This window comes from Streptopelia decaocto (assembly GCF_964273445.1).
Source record: "Streptopelia decaocto genome assembly, chromosome: 4".
In the NCBI taxonomy this organism is placed as follows: domain Eukaryota; kingdom Metazoa; phylum Chordata; class Aves; order Columbiformes; family Columbidae; genus Streptopelia; species Streptopelia decaocto.
Genome location: NC_138658.1, coordinates 41,000,099 through 41,012,278, shown reverse-complemented (window position 1 = coordinate 41,012,278; position 12,180 = coordinate 41,000,099). Strand labels below are relative to the sequence as shown.

Below are 12,180 nucleotides of genomic sequence, written 5' to 3'. Positions count from 1 at the left end.
TGAGTTTTAAGACTGGGAGGGTGAACTCAATGTGGTATTTAGGGCTAGTAAAACTACAGATACTGTGACCATAGGGACTGAAACATAGTACACACACTGACGTATAGATGCAATACTTGAGCTAGGAGCCGAAATCCTGTAATCCTCACTAAACAAAAATCCCATTGAAGTTGGTAGAAGATTTGGGTGAACAAGGAATGTATAACTGGGCAATTAGAGACAAACTTGCAGCCTGACCTTGACAGGGCCTTTGTGCCTGTGAATAGCTGTACCCATAGCATCTGGGCACATTTGTTTAAAGGCACAGTCAATTTTACTGACATCTAAAAAATAGCCATAGTTAAAGTTCTAATTGATCCAAATCACAAATGCAAATAATTGCAGAGAGATGTATTAAAGCTACAATTTTAAAATCTAAATCTTTTGGAACACCAAAATTCTGCATTCTTAGTCCTTTCCTTCTCAAAGAAAAACAGGAATAGATACAATTTTTTTGATTGTTTTGTCTGTAGTAGCATAGGGTGACAGTTATGTGACTTCTCAGAAATCTGAGATGGTAAGGGAGATTATTGTGCAGGATGTCAGAAATAACTTCCAGGTAAAAGAATAAAAATATATACCAGCATCTGCCATACATGTTTGAAAAACTCCATTGCTGTCCTCTAAGTTCTTTTAGAACTATTTCAGTGTGAAACAAAATGTTTTTAAAGATCATTCATTTACATTTTTTCCCTCTTTTGTGATCCTAATTCAAATAAAATTAAATATAAACAAAACACTTTATTTTGAAACAAAATTTAATTCAGCATACCAGAAATGTCATTTTCACTACCAGTTACTCTAATGAGACATGTGTTCCCTGTGTCTAAATGTACTTTGTTTGAAAAGAGCTGCTGACTTAAAGTGTTGAGGAAATTGCAGTTCTCAGTAAAAGAAATGCTAGAAATGTGTGCAAGAACAGACAGAAATTGTTTCATGGTCTGGTCCTGTAAATGGTAACCTCACTGACTACAGTGGGCTCTTGGTATTAACACGAGTATGTCCAAAATTCCAATTTCCAGGACTGCAATCCTGCAAAGACGTGTGTACTTCATTGTACTGACAATAAGCTGCGGGGGAAAAAAAAGTCAAAGAAATCCTTCTACTACATTAATTTTGTGTGCACACAACTCCATCAAGGTTTTATATGAAAGTCCTTATAAATAATCGCTGTGGATTGACTTTGGGAAGGGGTTTCATATGCTTGAAAAAGTGCTTCCTTAAGGGTTACTGGTAGTGCTAGAGAATTTGTAATTTCTCTTCTCCATAAATTCTCCTGCTTTGACACTATCTTCTCCTAAAAATCTAAAAAAACCCCAACTCTGGAACCTTTTATTTTGAGGAAACTGACTAATATGATAGAATGTATTTTATTCAGAAAGCCTAGAGCCCTTTGATTTAATTCTTTCTTCCTTTTGTATTAGAATCTGGCATTTTGAGATGTGTACCTTTGTATCTGGAGAACAGAATCTCAGGATGCTCTGAGATGGGTGCTGGGTTGCACTGGTACTAACCGCCTTTTACTCCCTTAGCTTTTTCTTCCCTCACTCCCATTTTCACCTCACAAACCTGATTGCCTGGGTTCTTCTGTTCAAGAATCTGTGACCAGGTGAATACAAAATGCAGTGGTACAAAACCATTTTTTGTTTTCATAAAATAATTATTTACTTCTAAGAGCAGATAAAAAGCTTAGCATGAGAAAATAGTTCTATATAATAGTAAGTTTTATGCATATGCTTAGCTTAATTTTAAGCATCTTCCTTACATCTTTCCACAGACTTTGAATAACTGGAACCTCTGTTCCACTTTCTTCTGCTCTCTGTATGCCTCCTTTTAATATGTATAATCCCTGTAAATCCGTTTTCTTTTTCATTAGTTTCTGGGTCTGGATAAGAATGTAGGCAACTCAGCAAGGTGTACAAGACAAGTTTCCACTAATGGCAACTATCATGGATTACAAGATGCAATGTTATTTTTTCCATCAGAGATTATATGCATTCTTGGATTCCAGTGGCAGTTGATAGCTCAGGGCATACTTTGTAAATCTGTTCTTGCAAAAACTTCATTCTGCAGTCAAACCTTCTTGAAAAAGTCTTCTGATAACACGCTGTGTCCAGCATTGGATTACTCTGTGTCCTGTCAGTATAAATTAGGATCTAGTATAATACTGCTGATGTTCCCTGACCCTGTTTAAGTAACATTGCAGTACAACACACTATTCAGAATAATTTAAGCCAAAAATAATGGGGAACATATATTTCTCCTGAAATGCATGAAAGGGAATTGTGACCAAGTCCCAGTCTAGTTCTTGAATTTGCTGTTCTCAAGGATTCTTTTGCCTTTCCCCATCGCTCATGCTTTGCTGACAAATCTCTTAACACTTGTCAGGTTTTACATGGTACAATAAGCTTTCTCCTTCAGTGATGCACGAGCATTACTTCTCTTTTTGTGATAAAAAACCTGTGTTTTTTTAATATTTTCCTCCCCATAATTTGGAAGGGATGTGACAACTCCACAGAACCACAGTTGTTTTATATCGTAGTTTGCAACAAAGTTAGCCCATCAGGGAAGGCAAAGGTGTGCCTTACATCATCTTACCCTTTCTGTGGAGAGAATTACCTCAGCTTGTGATGGCAGTACCTGAAAGTGGGCAGCTGGTACTGAATAGTCAAACATAGGAAGAATAAAATGGTATTCTTCCATGCCACCCTATTCCATAGGTCTCAAATATTGATATGTTAAAGTACTATATTTTTCTGAGTTTAAATAATTTATTCTTAATGGAACATTATGGCTGTGTGTAAGGATTTTGTTATTGTCTTTCAGTTTTAAAATGCTTTCAATGTAATGTTATACTTAAGGGCTTGAAAATAAATCTTCTTCTCTTTGTAGTGTTCTAATCCATTTGGAATTTTGGGATTAAGATTGCTTTTCTCTGTTGTCTGGCTATTTTTTTCTGCAGCATCGAAAGGCAAGAAAAAAGTATTATAGGCTCAGTGTCTAAACAAATGGGTTTGTTTCTGTATAACTTCTCTGTAACAGATGTCAAATGACAACCCGAAGGATGTTCCATGCAGAATTGAGGATGGAACCATTTTCCAACCCAGGTTATTAGGGTAAGCACAAACGGGCAGTGAGTTGCAGGTCATTTGCATTGTGTACCTACCTCAGACTAACGAAATTCAGATGATCTCTTTCTTCTGCCTACACGAACAAAGGACCTTTACATAAAATATTTGGGTACTACTTTGACAATGAAAATAAAAGGTTCTTCTGGTATTTTGTTTATTAATGATATCACACAATTTAATGGCTTAATTACCAAAGGCTGTGTGATATAGTAGTCTGGCGTGTCCATTTGAGTTACCAATTAGACTTTTTTTAATGACTTGTGTAAAACGAACTGAAGAAATGTGATGCTAAATGCAATAATCAGATAATAATGTATTTTTAATAGGATACAATTAGAAACCCTAAAATTTAATAAAACATACAGGTTTCTAAGAGCCTTTATCTGTTTCCTTTTTCATATATACAAAACTTGTTTGTAATAATTTAAAACAAAGATTTTGCAACTGGAATTGCTGTGTTATAACTTCCTCATTATTCTTTAGCTTTTGAGTTTTAAGTAGTGTATTGTGTTTATAGCTGGAATATTTCTTCAAATAGGCAATGTGACAAGGTAGGTGGTCTTCTAATTAATATTTTTGTACAGATCTGTAAACTGTGCAAGGCTTGTTTAACAATACAGAAATCATGTCCTATTAGATTAAGACATTTGTTTAGGAATAAAGTTCAACTTTTCCTTTGAAATGCAAGTGATCTTGTTTCATGGCCTGTGAATTATTTATTTTAAGAACCGTTTTAAAATTAATTCAAGAAATTTCTGTGACCTGTTGCTAAATACTTAGACCACAGATTAATTACATTTACTCAGGGTTTTAAATACTGATTTTAAAAACTTGGTGAAAAGGCAAGTTACTTAGTATTGAGAGATATTATACAACAATGATAAGAGGTGACCTGTTCATGTAATCCTTCTGTCCTATAAATGGCCACATTGTTAAAAATTCAAGAATAAACAAGAGCATTAAATGGAAAACTAAAACCTCTCGTCAGAGTGAGAATGCACCACATGCTGTAGCCTGTGCGTTCAGCATAACTCAGCAATGTTCTTAATGTGCAATTTCTTATTCCAGCCCTTAGTGAAAACTTTTTGGTATGTACTATTGATCTGTAGGATACAAAACATTACATTAAAGCTGTTCCTACTGCTTTTTTGATACATGGTGAGAACTCTATTTCTCACTAATTAGGGTCTAGGATCTCTTTGCATAGCACACATAATGTGCTCAAGCAGTATCTCAGAATGGGCTGGCATTCAAATTAAAATAAAGGGATTATCGCTTACCTTTCTGCTTAGTATATCTCTGGTTGATACTGAGAAGCTTTTTAAATTCTCACTGCCTGTGTTACATCTGCCGAAGTGATGACAGATAATTGCAGTGTTACCATGTTAATAATTTTCTTCAAAAACTGTCTCCATATTTGTTTGATTTCACCAACATAGCTAATGGCTGTTTCTAATAGAAGTAATGATAATACCAGTGAAAGCTCAGTAAAGACTGAAAATAAACAATCTCCTTATAAAGGCCTGGTAGTTTATTCTTCTGTGCTGATTTTAATGAGATACATCTGACTGTGAAAGGAAAACAAAAGGTTGAAGGGTATTTTTAAAAACCAGCAATATTCACACTTTTAAAAAAAAAATATTCCTAGGTGGTGTTTTGTTATTTTCTGAGTAAGATCTTATAACCAGAACTTTTAAGTTGGAGTTGAATTTCTAAGTATTTAAGTTTTCTGAATTGCATGGTTCACCTTCCTCAGTGTTAGGTAAAAGTTGCTTGAAAGTATTAAAAATAAACACATTGTTTTTATGACATGTCAAATTCTACAGAACTACCGTGCGGCATTAACCCAGATGCTTCATACTCAGGGCACATGCGATTGGCACCACAACCTTGCAGGCTGCTGTGGTTGTATTGCAGGCGGCACAATGTTGGCCTTATTTTTACTTATAAATTGTTACCTTTTTCTTCTGATCATGCACCCAGTCACAGTGATCCTCACATTTGTCACCACTCATCAGTGCATCTGAGGATGACCAAGAAAATAATACACAAATCTCATCTGGTGCAGATTGCACTGCCTGGTGTCTCCAGGATTTAATCACATGTAAGCCATTCATCACCAATAATCCAAATCGTTACTGATTCCCAATCTATTTGTAATGCTAGCTGGAAGCTTCAGTATGAGTCTTTGAATCAATTAAAGAATCCAGATGCAGCTGCACTTAAACAGCAAATGCTTATCCCGCAAATTTCCATGACTGCTGTGCAGCCTTTGACCTTTAATTTGTAGGCTCATCTAGTGTGAGCTCCTGAATAGTGAATCGAGTCTTTGATAAAGGGCTTGACTTTCATAATTTGTTTTGCAATTATGACTTGCTGTATTCTTAGAAACAGTTTGCAGGATTTTATGACTACAAATTGAAGACTGCTGCCATGGAGCAATGTAAAATTTCAAAGATCGGGCTCAAGTGCATGAGAACAAACCCTTTTCTGTTGCTATAATCTAGTTGTGAAATTGCTTCAAAAAAGGTAAATTCTCAAAACTGCTTTCCGTCATAGTCAGGAGTGGTGTTTATTGACACTTTTCCTCATTTCTGTGCACACATGTATGCATGTCTAGATCATAAGGAATTCTCTCATGGCACTTACCATCTCTGATTGTATCAGATACCATGTCACCTACAGCAATGTCTGAACTGCCCAGGCTTACAGAAACTTGTGGGAACTGGCCACCTAAGAAGAACTTCTAAAGAAACCAGTCAGCAGAGCAGGGAGTTGATCTAGAAAGGGAGGAATGATTTTTTTTCTCTCACTGCTTCCCAGGGAAATCAGACTCGCATTAAAGAAAAGGGTATTTTCATAAGTAATTCCCTTTGACTATATGAAAGTACTGGCATTTTATTAGTGAATGTTGAGAGCTATTCAGGAATGCAGGTACTTGAGAAATAAGCACCATCTGAGAAGTACATTTCAGAACCTCTGTAGCAGCTAAATGTTTGACTGAAGGACCAAACATAAGTGCCCTTGTGCAAATCTGTAATCTTAGCTATGCTTTTTCAGGATTTTCTGAGAATATCTAAATAAAATATTACCTGAAAAATACTGATTTGCATTAAAATTAGATTTCACTTAACATGGAAATTTTAGACTACCTACTTGAGTTTAAATACTTGTACTCATAAACAGGAGAGCAATATTAAATAATATAAGCCTAGGATGATTTTCTAGCAGTTTATGCATCTTCCTCACCAAAAATGTTCCAACTAAAGAAAAAAATGTCATTAATATTATACTAGTGAAACTTCCATAATCTTAATCTTATCCTCATAGCCAATGTCTTTTTCTTCCATTTTAACAAATTCTCTTTCAAATCCTCTCCACAAACAGTTGGGTTTTTTTCCCCCTTGTCTATCCACTTTGTACATTCTTCCCTTCTCCCCACCATTTATTTACTTGTTTTCTTTACCTGGTGTTAGTATTTAAAATGTCAGAATGAGTAGAGATTGCTTAAAGCATAATATATTTCAGACCATTATATTTATTTTATACTTCCATTCTAACTTGTTTGATGTGCTTTATAAGCTCTTTGGAACAGAGACTGATTCTAATCTCTGATGTTCTCATGAAATTTTGATTTAGTTCAAATTAACTGCAGTGTTCTTACTACTTATTTAAAGTAACGTGAAATAAAAAATTACGCTCACTGTTACTGTTTCACTTTTGTAAGGCACTGCTTTGCTGCTGTATTGAATGGTAACTTACAAGTTTGCAATTGCGGACAGTCATTCAGTTTTACTAGTGACAAACTGATGCATAAGAGATAAAAATCAGGGCTATAATGATTGTAGAGGCAGATAAAAAAGTTGAAATTAATAATTAACTATATTAAATAGGATTTTTTTTTTTTAGTGGCATCAACATCCAAAAAAACTAGTGCTGAAATACATGAAAATTGCAATAAAATATGCAAGTGAAGTGTTTATACATATTTTTCTTTTGCAATACTTCTGTTTGTTTGCACACTGTTTCAGTGTTAGAATTTACCTGCTTGATTTTTTATACATTTCAGTCAGTAAATACAGTATAAAAATGTACTAAAATGGAGGGTTTTAAGGACAGCATTTTCCTATTAAGGATTGTCAACAAAATCCTTGAAAATGAAATGAGCTGACAACTGTAATCGGAGCAGATGTGTAAAGTACTGTTATAGCACATCGCACCATCAATTATGTGTCAAGCGTGCTGCCAAATATTAAGTGTTCTGACCTTTGTTATTAATAATAGAGGCAGACACTGGGGACATGTGAAAGACAAATAATGTAATGCATGGAAAATCTATTATAGATTTGATTTTGTGAATGGACATGGAGCCTGTTTGGTATCCTGCTTCTCCCTTTGTAAGCTACAATTTTATGTGAAACTGAACATACGACATAGTGGAAATGAATATTGTGAAAAACAACTTCAACAGAGTAAAATATTCCTAAATTAAATAAATAATACTGAGAGGGAGCTTGGCATCAACTCTTTACTACTTTATTTATATGTGTATTTGTCATTTCCCCTGTTGCTTGCGAAATCATGTGGAAGAAGTGAAATGAAGCAAACTTGTCTTTACAGTATTCTCCATTCATTCTTGTGTTTTTAAGTTGTTTTTCTCAGTATCATGTATCATCTTGTAAAGATTGGCTAGTCAAAGTTTTAGTCAATTTCTTTCTCCAAAGTATAGCTTCTTGCATTTTTTAGGTGATCATGCAGGACAACATTGATAATGTGTAAAAATGACAAAAACAGCAGAATGGCCAACCAAAGGACAAGCAGTAAATCCTTATGAACTAATTGGTTTTGTTGATTTGGTTTTTGTTGTCATTATTTAAAAAATAAAAAGACACAAACCCAACCTTGTAACTGACTTAAAAGTGCAAAGAAAACAGAAAACATAGGACAGAGAAAACTCCTTCCTCTGCGAGCACTGTTGGCACTGAATTCCTGCTTCCTTCTCAATGTAGAATGTAGATCCCAGACTGCATTTCCAGTGAAGCATTAAGCAGTTGGTCCAGGATTTTGTGTGTAGTGCACTCTAACTGATTAATATGAAAATCAGTGGAAAGTTTATGTTTATCAAAAAGGTTTCTTTTGTCGTAACAGTTGCAAAATTTCTCTTGTCAAAAAATTCATTAACATCATATTACTTTCAGACAATACATCAGTTCTTTAGTATTCTGTTTTTTAAACTTAAGATTAGAATTCAGAGCAACTAGCTTGGTGATAGTAGTTGCATCTACAAATAGTTTTTATTTCCAAACTTCACTAATTTGGACTTGCATAAGAATAATGAAAAATTAGAGCTCCTCTAATTTGTAATACATTTTTGCTGACATTACTTACTTTGTGATTTTTTTTCAACTGTAAATAGATGTTGAAGTCTTAAGATTTAATTTAATGTTCATGTCAACAATAAAGTTTGATTCTTGCACAAAGTTAAATGACTCTACAAGCTCCTTACATTTATGTTCCTTTAAACAGTTTGGCATAGATGAGAGTAATTTGCTGCAGTTCAAAAATGCATGCCTTTCCTAGACTTATAATGAATACACTAGGAACCAAATAATTGATGTGTGTGTGAAGGTAACATTGAAAAAGAAACATACATTTTCTATTATTCTTTTCCTTTTGTTCATACTAAGTGAGCACTTCACGTTGTAGGCCTTCATGTGGCATTTTGACCCATGCAATATCCAGGAAGAAATGCATTTGAAAGCAGTACTTTATTAAATTAGATGTAATACTTTATTAAATTATATACCATACTTTATTAAAACAACTAATTTCTTCATGCTTTGACTTTTATTCATACATATTTTATATGTGTATATCAGATTTGCTTTCCAGCTGGAAAGACATGACTTGATTTCCTGACCAAGGAGGATTTCATCAACACAGATTATTGCTAACAAATATGACCTCTTTTCTGCTCTGTACACTGGCTTCTTATCAACTAAGTAAATTTGAGTTTCGATACTTATTTTTCTGATGATCTAGGCCTGTACTTTGAATATTTGAAGCAACAGTAGCCAGCGTTTTGTCTACAGTGGGCTGCACAGGCTTTTGCAGGATTCATAAAAGGCTAGTGAACCTTTGGTTGGATTCTCTTTCCATGTCACCCGCATGATCTGCTGGTACTTCCTAGGACCAGCTCCTAGGGATGACCAAATGAGGAATGAGGCTACTCAGACGCTGCGCTTTTCACCTCTTGAGAGAGACGAAAGGAAGCAGGCAGCGACCGAATTAGTTGTTTATTCAGCTTGGGTTTTTGTTTGTGATGCACTGATTAAGAACTTGTGTGGTGCCCTGCAAGGAGAGCAGGGGAGGGAGACGCTCTGTGTTGCCAACAGAGTTGAAGGCAGGGCCCCAAGGTACTGCTTGCTGAGTGACTTGGGTCGGAGGTGACCCTTCCTGTGGAGGCAAGGAAAGAGATGAAGTCCTGAATGAGCGTGTTTCTGAGACTGATACCTTGATTATTGAAATCTCCCAGGACAAAACAGTCTGTCATGACACTGTGGTTAGTGAAGCTGTAGCGAAAACATTTTTTTAACTTTCAAATGACTTTGAAATCTGTATTGGCTTTGCCTTCTGTGTTTAGCTGTGTTTATGGAAATGAGTTCTGTGAATCTGCCTTAGCCTCAGGCATTTCTTCTGTACTTGACACCTGCTAAGGAAGTGGATGAGACAGCACATGCCATTTTGTACCCTTTTAGTTGTTTGTGAGACAAAGAGCAGTTTTGTTTCAGGTGAGCTCATTCAGAATGGGCTGTTTTATTCGTGTAATGTTCAAGATGACTGAACTGAAATAATTTTTTTTTTTTTGTTAGTAGTGGAGTTTGATAAGGAATCTTAAATTTCAGTTTTTATAGTTTTGTATTTCTGGTTTTAGAGATATGTTATGTGTTTATTGGACGAGAGCAACGGTTTTGTAGTAACCTGTACAGAGTCTGCAGCCAGTTGCTAGACACTTTTTACAAAGTGTACCTCTATATTTTGTGTCTCATACTGCCATCTAAGGGCCACGTAGGCTGAGAAGGTGGCTAAAGGTTCTTCAATATTTATCTTTTTCCGTATTGCTCTTCCCTTTGGAAAGTCAGCAATTCATGGATCAGAGAGGGAGGTCAGGGAATATCAGCAGTCCTTGGATGCAAGATGTTGTTTCATCTAAGAGGACAGAGGAGTCTTCCAGATAAGTGAGAAATTATAAGGTAATCTGAGTCTTTTAAGAAAATGCAATGCAATGAGTTTGTGTAAAAGACAGTAAATACGAAAGAGTGATTTACAGGATTTGAGTACTCTTCAAACAACAGGTTGAGGAGTGTAGTGCTTGAGTCCTGAAGAGCTTCAGTTGAAATTCTTAGCAGTGAGGGAGTGTGCAGTTCAGATTCTTAAAAGTACTAAAGTCCTTGACTCCTATTGATTCAAGGGTTATTGCTTTCTAATAGAATTTGCTCATTAAGGTTTTCCCTAAAAAGGTACAAAATCACAAGTAGTTTTCTTCTTTATTCTAATTTCACTGTTTTTGTGTTTCTGAGTGTTTCCGTTTTCCTGGACTAAGGGAAAATGAGCAAAAATTTGGTGTTACTTTAAGAGTATGTGATATTAAATAACATGAACTGAATATCATTTAAATATTTTGAGGTTTAAGCATTCAAAATCTTATCGTGAAAACTTTTCTATAAAGGATAAAAATGATTTTTTTTTTTTTAAAATCTGCAATCTGTACTTGTATAAGCTAAATTCTATAGTTCCTTTCTCACATAGATATTTTGAACTACAAGTGTGATAAAGAATTAGTGGTACAAGCAAAACATTTCTGTATCTGTCACTATAGTACTTGTCATTGACTAACAAAAGCAGTTTTTGTAATAAGGACCCCTTTGAGCACAACTTTATTTTACCATGTATGGGTTGTTTTTCAGGCTAGTTTCCAGCAAACCTTGTGTAATGGAGAAAGTAATTAATCTTGCATGTTACTTTGACAGGCTCATGCAAGCAAAGACCTGGAAGAGCAATTGCGGTCTGTGTCCAGTGTGGATGAACTGATGACAGTACTTTACCCAGAATACTGGAAAATGTTCAAATGTCAGTTGAGGAGAGGAGGTTGGCAACACAACAGGGAACACTCCAGCTTTGACACGAGATCAGATGATTCACTGAAATTTGCTGCAGCACACTATAACGCAGAGATCCTGAAAAGTAAGTACAGGACAAAAAATACATTCTAACGCACAATAAATTAAAATCTGAGGGCTTCTCAGTTGTGTCAAAAATATTTTAAAAGCTAAGCATTCTCAGTAAACGAAACCCAGCAGTTTGATTTGATGTCATGGGTATAATATGAAATCCTTGGCAGTCAACCTTCCGTAATGAAATAAATTGCTCCACAGAGTTATTTTTGGTACGTCCATTGTAAGAAAGTTACAGGCTACTTTCTTGGCTCAGTAGATACAGCAAGTTAAGTGTTTGTCTTTGGGTATAAGGAATCCTCCTTTGTAGAGGCTGTAATGATTTTGCAGAAAGCAAAGAGGGCACTAACAGATTCATTCACTGTTTCTGCTCTTTTTCTGCAGTTACGTCACAGCTGGTGATGCTTTCTTCTCTTACATGTTATTGCTTTAGGAGGCCAAGTAATCCACTTGTAGCTTTTCCTTGTTGCAAGAGGCCAGCTGTCACGATATTATGCTGAAACGAGAAAAAACATCTTTGAAACAAATATGTCAATAGCCCTTAGTGTTTCAGAAGACCCAGATAAGAATATAATTAGCTTACAGTTTAAGCAAGTGCTTGGAGGCAGAGGAACATGGGATTTAAAGTGGGAGGCATATTTTTTGACATGATATTGGAAGTCGTATACCTTAATGGAGACTTTAAGGTAGGTGAAATTTCCATTTTTGCCAAGTAGCTTATAAAAATTGACTCCAAAAGAGAATAAAGGGCCTGTACAGCTGCAGGTCTCATGGCT

At 35.4% G+C, this 12,180-nt stretch overlaps 1 protein-coding gene across 1 annotated transcript in view; it reads left to right on the top strand.

Moving 5' to 3' along the window:
- The window catches only part of VEGFC (vascular endothelial growth factor C), a 79,619-nt gene that overhangs the window by 47,743 nt on the left and 19,696 nt on the right, over positions 1-12,180 (top strand). The window contains 1 exon segment of the mRNA XM_082051879.1: positions 11,201-11,414. Coding sequence (XP_081908005.1) covers positions 11,201-11,414 — 214 coding nt within the window.